The 21,918-nt window shown below is 35.9% G+C and overlaps 1 protein-coding gene across 11 annotated transcripts in view; it reads right to left on the bottom strand.

Moving 5' to 3' along the window:
- Positions 1–21,918, bottom strand: part of EPHA6 (EPH receptor A6) — a 1,033,311-nt gene that overhangs the window by 346,568 nt on the left and 664,825 nt on the right. For 7 of the 11 annotated variants that reach the window (XM_010800997.4, XM_024994020.2, XM_059887708.1 and 4 more), the window contains one exon: positions 11,507–11,669. In XM_010800997.4, coding sequence (XP_010799299.2) covers positions 11,507–11,669 — 163 coding nt within the window. Of the gene's footprint in view, positions 1–11,506; positions 11,670–12,073; positions 12,122–21,918 lie in introns of all 11 variants that reach the window. The other 4 variants (XM_010800991.4, XM_024994001.2, XM_059887689.1 and 1 more) reach the window with 1 other exon arrangement.

The raw sequence follows: 21,918 nt of genomic DNA, 5'->3' as shown, positions 1-21,918 counted from the left end.
CATTAATAATCACCCCCAAATTTCTAGTGCCTGTTAATAATGATGTAGCTAATTTCATCCTTGATAATTAAAGTAGTCCAGATTGGGTTTCAACAAATAGACTGAATCAAATATAATAGAGATTTTTTAAAAGGTGTTTAAGGAGGAAAATCTATTTAAGAACAAAAAAGTCATTTTACTCTACTTCAAATGCCTCCAAACTTTATACTAACAATTTGTAATTAAAAAGGCATACATCATATTTCTACACCATTCAAATCAGTTATAGCTTATTATCCAAAATATAGCAAGCAGTATTGCTTACTGTGGGAAAGAAAAATATTTTATTCTTTTCTTTTTGACTGGCAGACAATATGCTATTCTTCCATATTTTGAAATTATACATTCTTCATATATTTAATTAAATGTGTATTAGAAATTATGCATAAGACATTTTATGAGACACAAAGATACACAGGTTACAGTTCTGGACCTCAAGGAGGTAACAACTTAGTGAAGAATTAAGCCCTCACACAATAAAATATCATAGAAAGTCTGAGGAAAGAGTGATTATTTGTTACTGGACTGATCAAAAACACTTTAGGTGGGGTAGCATGTGAGCGGACTGACCATTTTGAATGTGATAGGTTTCTAAATCTTCCAGTTGGAACTCACAGATGCAGTTTAGATACGATAAACAGTCAAAAAATTTCATGTATGAAGTATTTATATATTTTCCTAGGGTGTATGTGAACTACAGGGAGATAGGACAGAAACGATGTCAATTTGGATTAGATGAGAAAAGACTTGAATATTTGTTGAGAAATTCACATATTGCTCAGTAGAATATATCTAATGATTTGTAGTTTTTAAGTGTGTAGAAAGTTTAGTACAAAAATTAGTCAAATGAGGGCATGAAAAATAGATTAAGGAAGAAATTAGAAACACAGTCTTGCACCTTAATTTTCAGGATCATTTCCCATCCATAAATTGTTAAAGCTAGTCAAATTGCTTAAATATGAAAACATACTAAAATAGCTAAATTTTGTGGATGTTTTCAAAATAACTAAGCTATTAAATTTATTCATTTGTATCTATGTAACACTTTTTGTATAAACATGTAAGACAGAAGGTTCTAATTTGAAACACCATGATTCAATAATTTATACTTGGGTTAGTTAATGCTGATCATAATTTTTATGTGGTTATTTAAGTGATATAAATCTAGTCCATCATTACTACTTTTGGTAAATGATAGTGTAAAATATTTACAGATATGGCTTTTGTGCTATAAAAGTGCTTCAGGTAGCTTACAGTGGAAAACATAAATTTACATTTTGTTAAAATTTAATGTATAATTAATCTTTTAGGGGAAAAGAATTGAATTGTTTATATGCTGACTGTGTATTAAGTCTCCTGGATCATCTGAATAACCATTAAGACAATGGAAGAGGTAAATTACATGTAAAGTCCCAGTATTCTTTCAAAAATTGGCTCCAAGCTATGGGTTCTCCTACCTTTTGACAGCTTCACAAGCTCTCTTATAGTATATAAGTAAAATGTTGAATTTGACTGCAATATAGCAGGATATATCTTATTTTGGTTTCAAAAATGAACCTAAAAAAAAGTATTTGAACATCAGATAAATATTGGTGGTGTTTTAAATAAAAACAAACTCTTTATTTAGTTATTAAATTACTTATTTCTAACAATGTAGGTGTGATTTTCACAGATTTTATTAATATTGAATCAAATATGGTTTGTCAAGCAGTTTGTAAGAATATGGATAACATTAATGGCTATGTAAATAGCTTTTCAATTTTATTTTCTTTGTTGTTTCTTTTCTTTCAATTTTATTTTCTTTGTTGAAAGAAGCACATTTTTCTCCAGAAAAATAAGCTCGGAAATAAAAACTAATATGAGGCAGATAAAATTTTCTGTTGTTTTATCCATATAAGCCAAAAAGGCCTTTACTTGACTACTGTGTAGGGTGTGCGTGTGTGTGTTTGATACTTTGGAGCATAATATGGATTTTACATTAACTTTGAGAAAATTCTTTTATTAGAGAGCTTGTAACTAACACCTATCTATCCTTCACCTATCTTTCAAAAAGATCCTCATAGAATATCCATATGTTCTTATTTGTTACTACTGATTCTGTATTTTATTGTAATTTGTTAAATCTATTCCAAGAAGATGGGGGGGGGGTGGTTCAATTATAGTGCCTAATAAAGAGACCTGTACATATTAACCATTCAATAAATGCTATTAGTGAAATATTATTTAAAATATTTAGCTACATGTTATTAGTTCTAAGAGAGACTGGCAGACATGGAATATTAGTATCAAAACATAAAAGGCTTACCTTTTCTAACTAAATATGACTGACTTTCTACCTACTTATCCATAGATCTATCAATCCTTTCTCTCTTCCTGTACAACATATATACTGAAGTTGTTCTATAGACTTAGGAAAAGGCGATCCCGATAGCTATAGTTCAGGGAGGCTCTTTTTATAGTGCCACCAGTCATAATTAGTACTCTTTCACCATGCTGGTCAGTTTTCACTCGTATATTCTGACTCTAAAAAAATAATCCAACCACTGGTCTAAAACAGCAAGAGGAATCATGGTGATAGCTCTTGTACTGTGTTTGTAGAGCACAAGTAATTAATTCAGAACATTATGATTTTGAAAGGAATTATTTCTTATTTTACATTACTGTCTCATTAGTTTTTAGTAAACTAAATGTTGAACAAAGTACAATAGATATGGCTAAAGAGGATTACATTGTAAACTATTTAACCTACTTCAAAAAAATCTGAACCTGTATCAAATGAGAGAGTAACTAATCTCACCTCCCCACTTCACACCCCATCTCTAAGCATTATGAAGTCATTTAATTAAACAGAATACACAAGAGAGAACTTAAAAAGAAAGTTGACATTACAATAGTTCAGACAGTACTAAAGAAAAACAAAAGCTATAAAGATTTAAAGATGCCCGAGGAGAGTGTATAGAGAAAAAGACTGATGCTGTCAGTTGGGATTAATATCATTATATTCCTAAATTTATAGTAAACCTACCCATACCCTACTATGACATAATTCACTGAAACTCTCTTCTAGATATAAACAGCATGCTTTGAAAATGCAATTTAAAGCTAACCAGATAAAAAATGATCCTTTAAATGATTTTCCTTCAGGCTGTAAATTGACTTGGGAGTCACTCTATGCACCCAAAATCCAGGTTTACACACACATATTTTTCTAGGCTCGTCTCAAACACTATGTCTCTTCAAGGGTAGAATAAAAGTCACTTTCATGACATTTACAAGTCAGTAATTCAGAACATGACTTTTGCTGTCTGCTGCTGTCAGGCACATCTAAGGGTTTAATCCTGCACCTCCACTTATTGATTATCAGATTTGGATAAAGCTACCTTAGTTTCTAAAATGAGTTATAGGGGGCGGTCCTAAGATGGCAGAGGAATAGGACGGGGAGACCACTTTCTCCCCCACAAATTCATCAAAAGAACATTTGAACACTGAGTAAATTCCACAAAAAAACTTCTGAATGCCAGCAGAGGACATCAGGCACCCAGAAAAGCAGCCCATTGTCTTTGAAAGGAGGTAAGAAAAAATATAAAAGAAAAAAGGAGAGACAAAAGAGGTAGGGATGGAGCTCCATCCCGGGAAGGGAGTCTTAAAAAAGAGAGAAGTTTCCAAACACCAGAAACACTCTCACTGCTGAGTCTGTGGCGAGCCTTGGAACCACAGAGGGCAACATAGCCAGGAGGAAAAATAAGTAAATAATTAAAACCCACAGATTATGTGCCCAACGGTAACACCCCCAGCGGAGAAGCAGTGCAGACGCCTGCATCCGCCATTAGCAAGCGAGGGTGGGGCAGGGAAGCGCGGGCTGCATTGTTTAGAGTACGGACCAGGCCTGAATGCCCTGAGGGCAATCTGACGGAACTAACTTGGGATAGCAAACCAGACTGTGGGATAGCTACCACGCGAAAAGCCTTAACCTAAGACACCACAATGGCACCCCACTCCAGTACTCTTGCCTGGAAAATCCCATGGATGGAGGAGCCTGGTAGGCTGCAGTCCATGGGGTTGTGAAGAGTTGGACACGACTGAGCGACTTCACTTTCACTTTTCACTTTCATGCATTGTAGAAGGAAATGGCAACCCACTCCAGAGTTCTTGCCTGGAGAATCCCAGGGATGGTGGAGCCTGGTGGGCTGCCATCTACGGGGTTGCACAGAGTCGGACACGACTGGAACGACTTAGCAGCAGCAGCAGTAGCAGTACCAAGACACCGCCAGGCCCGCTCACAGAACAAAGGACTGACTAAAGCTACGCAAAAAGCCCTAACCTAAGACACCATCAGGCCTGCTCACAGAACAAAGGACTGAGCAGAGCTAGCCTGGCCCATCCCCCTGCCTGGTGATAGGCAGGCGAGGGCAGCTAGAGCCGGAAGGGGGCAATTGCGCCCCCAGAGAGGCCTTATCTACCAAACTGCACACAGGCTTTGTTGCTAACCAAGACTTCTTGGGATTCTGGACGGTCAACATCTGCCTGAGAAGGTGCGCCGGTTGTACACCCAGAAAACCAAGCGGCAGCGACAGGGGAGGCGATAAGTCGCAGAGACTGTGCTCGCTAAACACCTGGTCACCTGAGCTGCTCAGACCTGGGAAGGGCACAAAACGCAGGCCCAACTGAGTCTGCACCTCTGGGGACTACCAGAGTGCCTGAACCTGAGTGGCTTAGACCTGGGAAGTGCATAGAACCCAGGGCCAGCCTCAGACAGTTCCAGGCAGAGCAACCTAGAGCCTCAGCAGTGTAGACGGGGAAAGCACACACCCAGTGTGGCCGAGACACTGTGAGCACATGCCAGTGTTATTCATTTGCAGTGTCCCTCCCTCCCCACAGCACGATTGAACAAGTGAGCCTAAAAAAGTGTCCACCACCGCCCCCTGTGTCAGGGTGGAAATTAGACACTGAAGAGACCAGCAAACAGAAACTAAAACAGAGGGAACCTCCTTGGAAGTGACAGGTGCAATGGATTAAAACACCGTAGTTAGTACTGACTACATAGGAAGGGGCCTATAGCTCTAGAGAAATATAAGCTGGACCAAGGAACTATCGGAAAATGAACTGACTCCACACTGCTCACAACAACACGAGAGAACATCCTAGATATATTTTTACTATCATTCTTCAATTTTTTAATTTATAAGTCCTCTATTACTCCTTTAATTTTCATTTTTATAACCTACTATTACTTTGCAAAAAAAAAAAAAAGAGAGAGAGACCCTATTTTTTAAAGCAAACTTCATATATATATACTTTATAATCCTTGTGACTTTTCTTTGTTTTTTCTTTAATTTTGTATTTTTGAAAATCCAACCTCTACTCTAGATTTTTAATCTTTGCTTTTTGGTATTTGTTATCAATTTTGCACCTTTAAGAACCCAATCCTCATTACCCATTTTTACTTGGGAGCGAGATCACTGGCCTGATTGCTATCTCCCCCTTTGGACTCTCATTTTTCTCCACCAGGTTGCCTCTATCTCCTCCCTCCCCCTTCTCTTCTCTGCCCAACTCTGTGAATCTCTTTGTGTGTTCCAGACTGTGGAGAACACTTAGGGAACTGATTACTGACTAGATCTGTCTCTCTCCTTTTGATTCCCCCCTTTATCCTCCTGGCCACCTCTGTCTCCTTCCTCCCACTTCTCTTCTCTGTGTAACTCCGTGAACATCTCTGAGGGATCCAGTCTGTGGAGGGCACAAAGAGAAGTGATTACTGGCTAGCTTGCTCTCTCCTCTTTTGATTCCACCTCATCTCATCCTGGTCATCTCTATCTCCCTCCTCCCTCTTCTCTTCTCCATGTAACTCTACCTCAATGGGTGTCCCTCACTGTGGAGAAACTTTTCAACATTGAACTAGATGTTTTTATCATTGGTGCTATATAGATGGAGAAGTCTTGAGGCGACTGTAAAAATAAGACTGAAAGCCAGAAGCAGGAGGCTTAAGTCCAAATCCTGAGAACACCAGAGAACTCCTGACTCCAGGGAACATTAATTGACAGGAGATCATCAAACGCCTCCATACCTACACTGAAACCAAGCACCATCCAAGGGCCAACAAGTTCCAGAGCAAGACATACCACGCAAATTCTCCAGCAACACAGGAACATAGCTCTGAGCTTCAATATACATGCTACCCAAAGTCACTCCAAACCCACTGACATCTCATAACTCATTACTGGTCACTTCATTGCACTCCAGAGAGAAGAAATACAGCTCCACCCACCAGAACACTGACACAAGCTTCCTAACCAGGAAACCTTGACAAGCCACCCGTAGAACCCTACCCAGAGTGAGGAGACTCCACAATAAAGAGAACTCCACAAACTTCCAGAATACAGAAAGGCCACCCCAAACACAGCAATATAAATAAGATGAAGAGACAGAGGAATACCCAGCAGATAAAGGAACAGGATAAATGCCCACCAAACCAAACAAAAGAGGAAGAGATAGGGAATCTACCTGATAAAGAATTCTGAATAATGATAGTGAAAATGATCCAAAATCTTGAAAACAAAATGGAACCACAGATAAATAGCCTGGAGACAAGGATTGAGAAGATGCAAGAAAGGTTTAACAAGGACCTAGAAGAATTACAAAAGAGTCAATATATAATGAATAATGCAATAAATGATATAAAAAACACTCTGGAGGGAACCAAGAGTGGAATAACGGAGGCAGAAGATAGGATTAGTGCGGTAGAAGATAGAATGGTAGAAATAAATGAATCAGAGAGCATAAAAGAAAAACGAATTAAAAGAAATGAGGACAATCTCAGAGACCTCTGGGACAATGTTAAATACCCCAACATTCAAATCATAGGAGTCCCAGAAGTAGAAGACAAAAAGAAAGACCATGAGAAAATAACTTGAGGAGATAATAGTTGAAAGTTTCCCTAAAATGGGGAAGGAAATAATCATCCAAGTCCAAGAAACCCAGCAAGTAAACAGGATAAACCCAAGGCGAAACACCCTAAGACACATATTAATCAAATTAACAAAGATCAAACACAAAGAACAAATATTAAAAGCAGCGAGGAAAAAACAACAGATAACACACAAGGGAATTCCCATAAGGATAACAGCTGATCTCTCAATAGAAACTCTTCAGGCCAGGAGGGAATGGCAAGACATATTACAGTGATGAACGAAAATAGCCTACAGCCCAGATTACTGTACCCAGCAAGGATCTCATTCAAATATGAAGGAGAAATCAAAAGCTTTACAGACAAGCAACAGCTGAGAGAATTCAGCACCACCAAACCAGCTCTCCAACAAATGCTAAAGGATCTTCTCTAGACAGGAAACACGTAAAGGGTGTATAAACTCGAACCCAAAACAATAAAGTAAATGGCAATGGGATCATACTTATCAATAATTACCTTAAATGTAAATGGGTTGAATGTCCTTAACCAAAAGACAAAGACTGGCTGAATGGATACAAAAACGATACCCTTATATACGTTGTCTACAAGAGACACACTTCAAAGCAAAGGACACATACAGACTGAAAGTGAAGGGCTGGAAAAAGATATTTCACACAAATAGAGACCGAAAGAAAGCAGGAGTAGCAATACTCATATCAGATAAAATAGACTTTAAAACAAAGACTGTGAAAAAAGACTAAGAAGGACACTACATAATGATCAAAGGATCAATCCAAGAAGAAGATATAACAATTATAAATATATATGCACCCAACATAGAAGCACCACAATATGTAAGACAAATGCTAACAAGTATGAAAGGGGAAATTAATACTAACACAATAATAGTGGGAGACATTAATACCCCACTTACACCTATGGATAGATAAACTAAACAGAAAATTAACAAGGAAACACAAACTTTAAATGATAAAATAGACCAGTTATACCTAATTGATATTTATAGGACATTTCACCCCAAAACAATGAATTTCACCTTTTTCTCAAATGCACATGGAACCTTCTCCAGGATAGATCACATCCTGGGCCATAAATCTACCCTTGGTAAATTCAAAAAAATTGAAATGATTCCAAGCATCTTTCTACCACAATGCAGTAAGATTAGATCTCCATTACAGGAGAAAAACTATTAAAATTTCAACATATGAAGGCTGAACAACACGCTGCTGAATAACCAACAAATCACAGACAAAATCGAAAAAGAAATCAAAATATGCGTAGAAACAAATCAAAATGAAAACATAACAACCCAAACCCTGTGGGACACTGTAAAAGCAGTGCTAAGGGGAAGGTTCATGGCAATACAGGCTTACCTCAAGAAACAAGAAAGAAGTCAAATCAATAACCTAACTCTACACCTAAAGCAACTAGAAAAGGAAGAAATGAAGAACCCCAGGATTAGTAGAAGGAAATAAATCTTTAAAATTAGGGCAGAAATAAATGCAAAAGAAACAAAAGAGACCATAGCAAAGATCAACAAAGCCAAAAGCTGGTTCTTTGAGAGGATAAATAACATTGACAAACCATTAGCCAGACTCATCAAGAAACAAAAGGAGAAACATCAAATCGATAAAATTAGAAATGAAAATGGAGAGATCACAACAGACAACACAGAAATACAAAGGATCATAAGAGACTACTATCAGCAATTATATGCCAATAAAATGGACAACATGGAAGAAATGGACAAATTCTAAGAAAAGTACAACTTTCCAAAACTGAACCAGGAAGAAACAGAAAATCTTAACAGACCCATCACAAGCATGGAAATTGAAACTGTAATCAGAAATCTTCCAGCAAATAAAAGCCCAAGTCCAGATGGCTTTACAGCTGAATTCTACCCAAAATTTAGAGAACAGCTGACACCTATCCTACTCAAACTCTTCCAAAAAATTGCAGAGGAAGGTAAACTTCCAAACTCATTCTATGAGGCCATCATCACCCTAATACCAAAACCTGACAAAGATGCCTCAAAAAAAGAAAACTACAGGCCAATATCACTGATGAACATAGATGCAAAAATCCTTAACAAAATTCTAGCAATCAGAATCCAACAACACATTAAAAAGATCATACACCATGACCAAGTGGGCTTTATCCCAGGGATGCAAGTATTCTTCAATATCCGCAAATCAATCAATGTAATACACCACATTAACAAATTGAAAAATAAAAGCCATATGATTATCTCAATAGATGCAGAGAAAGCCTTTGACAAAATTCAACATCCATTTATGATAAAAACTCTCCAGAAAGCAGGAATAGAAGGAACATACCTAACATAATAAAAGCTATATATGACAAACCCACCGCAAACATTATCCTCAATGGTGAAAATTGAAAGTATTTCCCCTAAAGTCAGGAACAAGACAAGGGTGCCCACTTTCACCACTACTATTCAACATAGTTTTGGAAGTTTTGGCCACAGAAATCAGAGCAGAAAAAGAAATAAAAGGAATCCAAATCGGAAAAGAAGAAGTAAAACCCTCACTGTTTGCAGATGACATTATGCTCTACATAGAAAACCCTAAGGACTCCACCAGAAAATTACTAGAGCTAATCAATGAATATAGTAAAGTTGCAGGATATAAAGTCAACACACAGAAATCCCTTGCATTCCTATACACTAATAATGAGAAAATAGACAAATTAAGGAAACAATTCCATTCACCATTGCAATGAAAAGAATAAAATACTTAGGAATATATCTACCTAAAGAAACTAAAGACCTATATATAGAAAACTATAAAACACTGGTGAAAGAAATCAAAGAGGACGCTAATAGATGGAGAAATATATCCTGTTCATGGATCGGAAGAATCAATATAGTGAAAATGAGGATACTACCCAAAGCAATCTATAGATTCAATGCAATCCCTATCAAGCTACCAACGGTATTTTTCACAGAGCTAGAACAAATGATTTCACAATTTGTATGGAAATACAAAAAACCTCGAATAGCCAAAGCGATCTTGAGAAAGAAGAATGGAACTGGAGGAATCAACCTACCTGACTTCAGGCTCTATTACAAAGCCACAGTCATCAAGACAGTATGGTACTGGCACAAAGACAGAAATATAGATAGATGGAACAAAATAGAAAGCCCAGAGATAAATCCACACACCTATGGAAACCTTATCTTTGACAAAGGAGGCAAGAATATACAATGGAGAAAAGACAATTTCTTTAACAAGTGGTGCTGGCAAAACTGGTCAACCACTTGTAAAAGAATGAAACTAGAAGACTTTCTAACACCATACACAAAAATAAACTCAAAATGGATTAAAGATCTAAGGGTAAGGCCAGAAACTATAAAACTCCTAGAGGAGGACATAAGCATATGTACCCCAATGTTCATCACAGAACTGTTTATAATGGACATGGAAGCAACCTAGGTTTCCATCAGCAGACGAATAGATAAGAAAGCTGTGGTAATTTCATAGCCTCAATATATTAAAAAGCAAAATGAAAGATAAGGAGAGTAAGGTGTTCCAAAGTCATGTAACATAGCATTAAATGTCATGTTCATTCTAAACCCAGCTCCACCATTGATTTTATTTTTTATTATTTTAGAAATCCATCACATTGCTATCTTTATAAGGATGATATACATGGTTTTTGCTATGTACTTCAATGGAAAAATATTTAATTATTTAATTACAGTAAAAACATGTTTCTATCATTGTTAAAATACCTATATTTGTATAAGAATTCAATAATAGCAAATTTAATATAAAAATTCTTATATAAGAATTATAAAAATTCTATAGAATGTGTACACGTGTACACATGTTCCCTATCCTGAACCCCCCTTCCACCTCTCTCCCCATACCATTCCTCTGGGTCATCCCAGTGCACCAGCCCCAAGCATACTATATATTAAATTTGAGGCTATGAAATTGAGTTTCTAATCAAGCCAATGCACCTACATTTGAATTTAAGTGCATTTCGGTGGAGTTTGTCTCTTGACCACTGTTTTTATTGATCTAATATAAGGGAATTGGTGATGGACAGAGAGGCCTGGCATCTATGGTCCACGGGGTCTCAAAGAGTCGGACATGACTGACTAAACTGAACTGAATTGAACAAGCCAAAGCTGCAGAATTTTGAACTAACTGCTAAAATCATTTGCTCATGGCTTACTCTCTTCCAAGTATTCATTAGTATCATGTTATGATGCCGAGATTGGCGAACAGTTAGGCAAACACCATCCATTGAGACTCACTATGTTATGGTCTGAATGATGAATTCTGCATAAAGAGACATATTTGGGCTACATTACAGTTGTGATAGAGCAAGGCATTTCATAGAAATATTTAACGATAGCCCCGACACATTAACTGAAATGACTATGAGTATTTACATGAATAGAGTTCTGCTCAATAAGACTATTCAAAATTTGGGACATCAGATTTTCAGCTACCAGGACAGACTGAAACCACACTTAAATTAACAACTTACTTTACACTTTTGTATGAAACTTACTTTCATCTCCTGTTTCAAACTCAAACTTCTGACTGTAGCCACTGTATCCTGCTGCAGTCCTCACTCGGATATGAAAAATGTACCTGGTGGCTGGCTTGAGACCTGTGATGATGACACTGGGGGCCTTGGACCTTGTGGAGGAATAGGTGAGTTGCTCATGCTCCTGGGGACAAAGAAAAGAAGAGAAAGGGAATGAAGCAGTTATTCTACTTTTACCTGTAGACACTGCAAAATTAAGCTGAGGAATTATGCTCTATCAAAAATACTGATTAAAAAGTGGTACAAGCATGGTTTTCCATAATTTGGCATTTAGTTATTTATCAATTATGATGCATATGATATGGTCTTGATTTGGAAATTTATTGAGAATGATGATTATTTTACATAAACTGTATTTGTATTTTTGGCGATTTGGATTTCTGACCCAACTCTAAGGAATGGTGGTGACGTGAGACCACGTGTACACAGAATGGCAACTGCATCTTAAACAAATGGGCACATTAGGTCAGACCACACCAGCAGAGTGCAAGGAGCAAGGGTGGGAGAATTCAAGTACCCGCTACTCACTTCTACCCGCAGGTAGTGCCAAAATGCCGGCGCTATCCGTGGGTAGACCTGTGGGTAAAAGGAAAAATAAATTAATTGTTTTTTAAAGTTTGAAATCTTTTATCCCAAATCAAATGCACTGTTCTGAAACTCAGTGATTCCCCAGTAGTAACACTGAATTAATGCAACTTAAGACACAAAACGATGAAAATTTTCTTTTGAGGGAGAATATACTTTTCTGAAAAAAATACCACAGTTTATTTTGTAAAGATGTACAAGATACATAATGATTGTGAGGTAGATTTTACACAGTCTGTCCATGAGGGAGCATCAAAAACAGAGAACAGTACAAAAGACAGCACACCTGAGAAATCAGGCAGGACTGGAGGCTTGGTTCCTGGTGACCTGCAGCTAACTCCTCACTAACAGGAACCGCAACTAACTGAATGCCCTAGTCACTCAGGGTCTTAAGTGGTTTGTCTTGTCCACAACCTGAGAACAATTTACTTGTGCCTTTAAGACTGTTCATGATAGGCTGGTGCTGGGAACACATTAAACTCAATTCTATTTTTGTATAGTGTTACTGTTCAATAACTTTATGGTGTTCTAACAGGGTAGCTGAAAAAAAATATATGAACAACTCTTCTAAATTCATAGAATTAGGCCACCAGGTCCTTGAATTAATTCTCTACTATTCTCATTGTAATGTAGCTAGAGATTCTCAGAGATATAAATAACTTTCAAGACCATTAATTAAATCACTCATTTGATGCTTATATTTGATCTGTCTTGATATTCCATCAAGATCCCATTTAGCCTTTGCCTGAAAACATCTGTTGTCCAGGAGATCTTCCAGATTAACAAACAAAGTTATAAAAATCCACAAACAGAATGTATCAAACTGCATTTATTGGCCAGTGATGCTACAAGATTTGTAACTATGAAAATAATTTTCCTTATGCTACTTTTGAAAAAATTCCTTATCTTAAAAGTCATTTTTAAACTTTATGGCTATATTTGTCAGAACTTTACATGCTACATGGTTATTCTCTGTCTAGCTGAGGAACTGCATTTGTCATCTAACTCCAAATAGAACTGTTTATTAAACACAAAGTACAAAGATAAATGAGTGTTAACAATAGCAACACTTTAAGTAAAAGGACAAAACAGATAAACTGCAACTTATATTTAGCCCTCGGTCACTTCTAGATTAGAAAGTAAATAAATATCTGCCTGCTAAAAATCCAAGAAAATAAAGTCTATAAATGGCAGTAATTATCTGCTAAGGCCTTAAAGAAGAAGCTTTCTATGATCAAGATCTTAATAATTATGGGGCTTAATTCCCATACTGTGGAGAAAAAAGTTTTCCCGGTGGCACAAAAGTAAAGAATCCACCTGCAAATGCAGGCGATGCAAGAGATGTGGCTTCAGTCCCTGGGTCAGGAAGATCTCCTGGAGCAGGAAATGGCAACCCACTCTAGTATTCTTGCCTGGGAAATCCAAGGACAGAGGAGCCTGGTGGGCTACAGTCCACGGGGTGGCAAAGAGTAGGACATGACTGAGCAACTGAGCGTGCACTACTGGAAGAGAAGATCCTGTTTCTGGTAGAAGTTTGGAAAAACTTTTGGATGACTGTTCATTCTTAAATAGAAGAGGAGAATATTTCACCTTTCAACTCACGAGAGTTCCTCCGTCCAGGGCATCGCAGCCCTCTCTCCTCCTGGTGTTTCCAAGCTCTTGGGAAACCAAGTCAGCACTTGTCCATGACAAGCATAGGGCACTACTGTCCCAGAGTAATTTTGCTTAATTCCCTTTCTGTGGCACAGCAACTCTAGTTCAAAGTAGCTGTGAGCAGGTAGAGACGGTGCTTTGCCACAGATCCAGGAGGGCTCAGTTCTGAATATGCCTGAATAAGGGATGTATGAGAGTTTTTCTAGAGTTTGTACAATATGGAATTGCTATTTGTATGATACTTATGTCTTCAACTTTTCTAGGTAATATATTCCACTGTTCATAATACTATCTTACAAGCTCTTCATCCTTGTTAAATCCATAGTAAAGTCTTCTCATTCTAAATATTATTCAATTTTAGTACTCGCTTTCTTCATCAAGCTTTCCAGAGGCTTGAACCAACTTTTGGCTTTATCTCTCTATCGTTCTATGCTTTCTATTTCATTTAATATCTTATCTTAATATAAGTTATTTTCTTTCTTCGTATTAATTATGCTGTCTTCTAACTTCTTACATTTCATGCTTAACTCACTGTCAGTGTATCTTTTCAAATACAGTGTAAGTCTACAAATTTCTAAGTATTGCACTACTGTACTTTATAAGTTTTCATGATATATTATTAACCAGTTCTAGGAATTTACTATTTTCCAAAAAAATACTATTTTTTAGTCTTTGTGGCCAAACCAAGGTTATTATTTGCACACTTTTAAGGGTCAAAACAGGTTGTCAGGCAGTAAATAAATGACATTAAATGAAGCTCCAAAGGCATAACCCCATGGGTTGCAAAGTACACTGGACTGTGGTAAGATAATGCTGGCAGTCTTATGTACTTATGCTTATTGGCTGAACATGAAACAGTTTTTGCACTATTTCCCCTTGGATGAGCATGACTAATACTATCAGTTGTGGGACAAAACGTTTAGTAGCAATACACTTAATGTAATGATATATATATATCATTTCCTAAAATAAATGTGTATACTTGTTTATTTCCTAAAATAAATGTGTATTTCTTGTTTATATATTGTTATTCACATATACTAAAAACAAAGTCCAGAACTAGGGCATTTACTGTCAAACACAATACACATCTGTTATTCTCTAGAGATGTAGACATTTATTTAAGGTCTTCTTCTCAAGGGCAGATTCTGCAGCTTAGACTCAAGATTGCCCCTTTCCAGCTTCTGAGAATCTAGTTTTCCTGGGAGTCTAATCTTATTGTCACACTGAATCTTTCATTTACCTGAAATGCTCTAAGCTTTATCTATATACAAGTCAATTTTTCATGGTCATTAACAGGGATGTTCGTACTAGAGTCTGGACCCTCTTAGCATTCAATTTGAAACCTAATTTAGTGAAAAGAAAATAGGCTCAGGTGTCTAGTCATTAAGGCTGTATCTTTCTGCAACCAAAGGTAATGTGATCTGTATCAACAGAAGGCTGCATGTAAATAATTCTGGGTTGGAATTCTCCTGTCCTGGGCTCAATTTGGGTTCTGCTTCTATTATGTACCTTGGTAAGTCACCTCCAGGATGTTCATTTGCTCATGCAGAAAATTCATTCATTCCACTGACGTTTATTGAATGCTCACTAGGGTAAGGTTCTAGGGCACTATAGTAGATTTGGCTTACATAATTATCAAAGGTCTACCTAAGCAATTATATTCTGTAATTTTTATGTCAGAAATATAAGCCTGCTCTCCCCTGTTGTGACTGATTCTCATCATGCCTCATCTTATTCTCTTGGGTTTCCCAGTCCCCCTTATGGAAGAAGATTCAATAGGCCCATAAAGTGGTCACTTTTTTTTTTTTAACTGACTTGTTCTTGTTCTATTTCTTTTTCTTTTAATTTTATTTTATTTAACTTTACAATATTGTATTGGTTTTGCCATATATCAAAATGAATCTGCCACAGGTATACATGTGTTCCCCATCCTGAACCCTTCTCCCTCCTCCCTCCCCATACCATCCCTCTGGGTCACTTTTTAACTGGTTTGCTTTCTCTTAAAGTATTTGGCTGATCACACACACACACATACATTCACACATATAAAGTCTTTGGGTCTAAATGGATTTCTATAAGTTTTTTTTCTTAAATTTTAAACTAATTTGATTATACATGTGGTTAAAAGTTATGTTGTAGAGATTTTGCTACAGACATATAGATCTACATATATATCAGCAGTCATAAGGTAACAGCCATGATTTGTGCAATGCTTTACAATTTTCAAGGTATTTTCACACACATTCTTTATGTAATACTCATAATAATCTTATGGCAAGAAGAACTAGTAATATTTTTGGTCTCACTTAGCATATGATGGAACAGGTCCAGAAAGAATAAGTCACTTACTAAAGCGAGTCACATAACTAGTCAGCGGCTTCTGTTAAAGTTGTGATTTTTCACTATCCCCAAGTCAGGCAGATACATGTAGCACAAAAATGCTTATAAATTAGACTTTGAGCCATGGTTATTTTTACACACTTTATGTTCTTGGTTATCTAATCACTAGAAATAACTTTAAATTTATGGTGGACTGTGAAGCGGGACATGAGTTTGAGTAAACTCCTGGAGTTGGTGATGGACAGGGAGGCCTGGTGTGCTGCAGTCCACGGGGTCCTAAAGAGTTGGACACGACTGAGTCACTGAACTGAAATGAACTGAACTGAACTGTGAACCAGATAGTAATGATTTGATGGCATTAGAATATTTTTTAAATAAAAGTTCCTCAGTGGCAGCAAGAATTCTCAACATTGAAAATTTCAAGTAGTAATATCAAAGATAAAGTTATTTTCTATTAAGGTTAACACATCTATTTAGTTTTTTTTCTATTTTGATATTATGTCATATGGACAGATTTCATGAAATTCCAAGGGGCTTATATTAATAATTCACCCAATCTTTCAAAGCATATTATTTCTATTTGGGGCTGGGAATAGAATTTGCTTGATAACGTCCAGGAGATTCTTCTAGAAATTTTGATGTACGATGGTACCCTGCATGGCTTTATACACAGAACAGCACTAAGAGGACAGATTAAAGCATTGTTGGATTTTTCTTTATCCTTTCAAGTCATGCCAAGTTTCAGTCATCAGGAATAGGGAAAAGTAGTATTAAAAATTAGCATTCTACTACCACAATCATTATTTTTTAATATCAATGTCCTAATTAAGCCAATGGTAAAGTTCCTGTTCTGCTGGATAGAAGACTGAAGCTATAGATTCCTAAGAAAATTTAACCCTGTGTATGAGACAGCAAAAGAGACACTGATGTATAGAACAGTCTTATGGACTCTATGGGAGAGGGAGAGGGTGGGAAGATTTGGGAGAATGGCATTGAAACATGTAAAATATCATGTATGAAACGAGATGCCAGTCCAGGTTCGATGCACGATACTGGATGCTTGGGGCTAGTGCACTGGGACGACCCAGAGGGATGGTATGGGGAGGGAGGAGGGAGGAGGGAGGAGGGTTCAGGATGGGGAACACATGTATACCTGTGGTGGATTCATTTTGATATTTGGCAAAACTAATACAATTATGTAAAGTTTAAAAATAAAATAAAATTAAAAAAAATAAAAATGAAAAAAAGAAAATTAAAAAAAAAAGTAGATATTAATAGCTCTGCTTGGGGTCCTCTAAGTTAGTGGTCTCCAACCTCTTTGGCACCAGGGACTGGTTTCATGGAGGACAATTTTTCTTCGGACTTAGGTGTAGGGGATGGAGTGTGCAACCTAGATCCCTCACATGCGCAATTCATAGTAGAATCTGTGCTTTTATGACAATCTAATAGTCTAATAATCTAATGCCACTGCTGATCTTCAGGCAGTAATGTGAGTGACGGGGAGTGGCTGCAAATGTAGATGAAGCTTTGCTTGTTAACCCACTGCTCACCGCCTGCTGTGTGGCCTGCTTTCTAACAGGTCAGGGACCAGCAGCAGTTCTTGGCTTGAGGGTTGGGGACCCCTAGCTTAATTATTTTTTGTCGTTTGTCTCTTTTCATTTTTGTATCTGTCTTTTTCACTCTGCATCTCTGTCTCTCTGTCTTTCTCTCTCTCACGCATACACACAATCCATCAACAAATTCATGGTAGAAGACTCTTGAAATGTCTCCACAATAATCTTCTCAAAACTAAACAAATTAAAACCACATTTAGAACATGATCTGTAGCAGAATACTTTTCCTGACAAAGCGAGAACTTCATAGCCTAGAAACATAACTTTTGAAAGTTTATCAAAGAATCTTGTTGTCTAAACAATGGTATAAACAAATCTGAAAATATTTTACTTACATGAAGTCATTTCACATGACCTCCAGTTAAAGGAAAGCTTGTGTACTAGATCCTGTCAGAGTTTAATAATTATTTTCCAAAGAAGAGGGATACTGAATTTGGTTGCTTTTATTTTAAAGGTCATTATTACAAGAATGAAGCTTATGTGGGGGTAGGAACTTATCGTACCCTGGCTGAAAGATTTCTTAAGATTTTTCATATTTTTACTTTGATGTTGTAATTTCCTGATTACTAATGTGGATTCTCACGTGCTGTTGAAGTTGAAACAAAGATATTAGTTTCTGGAAAGGACAGCTTCCCTAAAATTAATACAAGGGCATTGTGCTTGGTTCTTCAGTTTGTTTTTGAATTTAATTAGAATGAGATCTTTTAATGTTCTTTGAGAGTCACCAACTCCCAGTGCACTCCAATTGCAGGATTTGTAAAATAGAGCATCAGAATGAGCTGTGCGAGTCCAGGAACTGAAGTTAAATTGTGTCTGTAAGATAGACATAATTATAAAAGAGTTTATAGTTCCAAAAAGTCATCCATTTCCATTCTTGTATCAGTTTATTTGATTCATTCCAAAGAAGTATTAATCTATTTCTTTTTAAGAGTTCTTTAGAGAGAGAATCTTATTCTACTCTAGGCAAACCATATGGTACACAGGCTCTTCCTAAAGTCTAAGTTAATTGTCTTACTAAACTTTAAAAATAATATTTCTTTTTAATATGTGGAAAATGACTCTCCTAATGACTGAGCTGTAATAAGCTGTTATTTTCTCTCTGCTAATTATGACTGTCTACCTAGCAATCCATAGAAGATTAACTGAAAATATTTAGAACTAATAAGTCAATTAGTTAGCCAACATACAATTATCAGTTACTTTCTTATACACTAGCAATGCCCAGTAAAATTGTATTTTAAAATATTCCATTTACCATAGCAACAAAAACCTTATAGTTTATGACAAGAAATATGCAAGACCTATATAAGTAAATCTATAAGTGCTTGCTGTATAAAAAATCAAGTCCCTTATTTATCTTGTCTTATTGCAATGCAGAGATCTTTTGTAGAATACCACATAGCAGCAGTAAAAGCAGCAGCCTGATTTTCTTTTTTCTTGAATAGATTAGCTGTTAATGCATAACTGTTAAATACTATTATGTTTGATTTAGGTTTTTAATAGGTATCTGGGTGAGAACTTTTCTTCTTTTTTTCTTACACTATAATTTTGTTTGTATTATGCTTTTAAAATGTGAAATGAGTATTAAATGTTATAAAACAATTTATCTGTATTTGCAAAAGTAATTATACGTTTTTCACCTTAATGTACTATATACTTATGAATAACTATCTTTGCATTCCTAAGATAATCCCTACTTGTTAACATATGGTTATAATATAGTTCTAAAATTTTTATTGTAGTCTTTGATTCAATTTGAAAATACTTCAAACAGAATTTTTATACCTCTCTTTTAATGATCTTGGCCTAGAGTTTTCTTATTTTTTCCTTTTTATTATCAATATTTGGTTGTTCTATTTGAGTTAGGTTATATTTAAGAGAATGCATTATGAAACTTTTTCATTTTTTAATGTTCCAGAATAATTGACATAACATGGTAATTATCTGTTCCTTGAAACCTCAATTGAGATAGATCATTTCAGGGACAGATATTTGGCCATGTTTTAAAATTATTTTATCCTATATTCAGATATTCTTCCTATTCATTTTTGTTTATCAACAGAAAATTATCCATTACATTTATAGATCTAAATTTACAATTAGGCTTGACTTATCATTGAAAATCTCTTTCATAAATATCATTTTCCTCCTTCCTGTCAAGCTTGCTTACTTTATCAGTCTTCAGAAACACTGGATTTTGATTTTATAAATTAAATACACTCTTCTTGATTCAGTTTCATTAATTTTTTATTTTGCACTTATTCATCTCTTCTTTCTCATCTTTTTCTGCATGGGTCATATACAAAGTTTGGATATATATGTATCTTAATATCATTTATTTTAAAATAGTTTGTATTTAAGTCTGTTACTCTTTGGTGGCTTAGACAGTAGAGAATCAGCCTGTAATGAGGGAAGTCTGGGTTTGATCCCTGGGTTGGGAAGATCTCCTGGAGAAGGAAATGGCAATGCACTCCGTATTCTTGCCTGGAGAATTCCATGGATAGAGGAGCCTCGTAGGCTATAGTCCATGGGGTCACAAAATGTCAAACATGACTGAGCAACTTTCACTTCACTTCACTCTTTAATGTATATTATTTAAGATAATATTCTAAACTTTCAAACAAAGAGATCATGGGGTGGCATGGGGGAATTAAACTTTTTTTTCTCTTGCTACATCATTTTCAAGAAATGATTCAAAGAATGACAGAATAATTTTATACTATATGGTTCCTTCCTCTCATTATTTCAATGTGTATCAATATATACCACTAAATAGGCAGTAATAGCCTCAAAAACATGATATCAGTTCCTTCAAAGAACAAAGTAAAAAACTAAAGGAGTGTTGGATGCATAGATAGTGTTTAATATTAATGCATATCTACTGATTGATATCTGCAAAGGAATACCTAGCCATCATTTAACATATGGTGCAGCTCTGGTCACATGTCATTGGGAACTGGACTACTAGAATTGTGCTCCAATGTGGAAATGCAAATTGGGGTGGCTTCCAGCTCACACTGATTCTCCGAAGACCATATCTAAGTTAGCCCCACAATCAGGGGAAAATAGGACTGGTGCCAAACAAAGATGATTGCCTCAAATATAAAAGAAAGCATAAATGCTTATGGATTTCTTCTCCAATGATACTTAATTCATAATGAGAAAATATATATAGAGAATTATATTGAATAACCTCAGTTTTTCTGATTGCTGCACTCCTGAGTCTAGAACATTCTACTCTGCCTTGGATTAGACATTTTGACATCCTTAAGTAATCATCAGAATTGGGTTTTTTTGCTGGTAACCAAAAGAGTTGTTTTCTTTTCTTACATTCATTTAAGTATACAAGATGGAATTCTTAACTTGGAAGGAAGAAGAGTTAACAAGCTAGTTGGTAGGGTGTACTAAGTTAGTGGGTAAAGTGTATTTCTTTTTTAATTTTTACTTAAAATTGGCAACTGCAATTTTTACTTAAAAATTGGCAACTGCTATGACAAAATTACAAATTAAGTGTGAGTAAAAAAATATAGAAGTAGATATTCTAAGTACACAACTACTTTCTGACTGTACTTTCAGAGAAGTATCATTTAGTATACCACAGCTATAATTTACTATAATCAACTCTTGATTACTCCAGTAATCCAAAACAGGAGATAACTCTAAATCACTTTTAAAACCATTTATGACTTTTTTTCTTATATTCCATCTAATGTTCACCTAAAATGAAAATTAAAATGCATTCCTTGAATGTTAAATGTTGAGCAATAGTAGAGATAGTAGCAAAGTACACCTGATGGGAGAAGTATATTAATTAAGAATTAAGCATTCAAGCCGATTTTCAGAAAACAGTTAACTTATAAGCAGATAATTAATTGTTTGAAATAGTGCTTAAATTTACTTTTAGGGAAAAATGGCTAAGTTATTACAATGTGACCTTTACAAAATACTGGTGCTAGAATGAGACCAATGGAGTCCTAATTGTAGTTAGTCTATGAGAACTGAGATGATTATACCCTCTCAAAGGGTTAAGCTTATTGTAAGAAAAATATATAAACACATTTAATATATAAATTTATATATTTATATAAATATATATCAGTCAGTTCAGTTTAGTCGCTCAGTCGTGTCTGACTCTTTGCGACCCCATGAATAGCAGCATGCCAGGTCTCCCTGTCCATC

Source organism: Bos taurus, chromosome 1, assembly GCF_002263795.3.
Source record: "Bos taurus isolate L1 Dominette 01449 registration number 42190680 breed Hereford chromosome 1, ARS-UCD2.0, whole genome shotgun sequence".
Taxonomy (NCBI): Eukaryota; Metazoa; Chordata; class Mammalia; order Artiodactyla; family Bovidae; genus Bos; species Bos taurus.
Note: the sequence above shows the minus strand (reverse complement) of the source record. Positions and strands in the feature narration are given on the sequence as shown.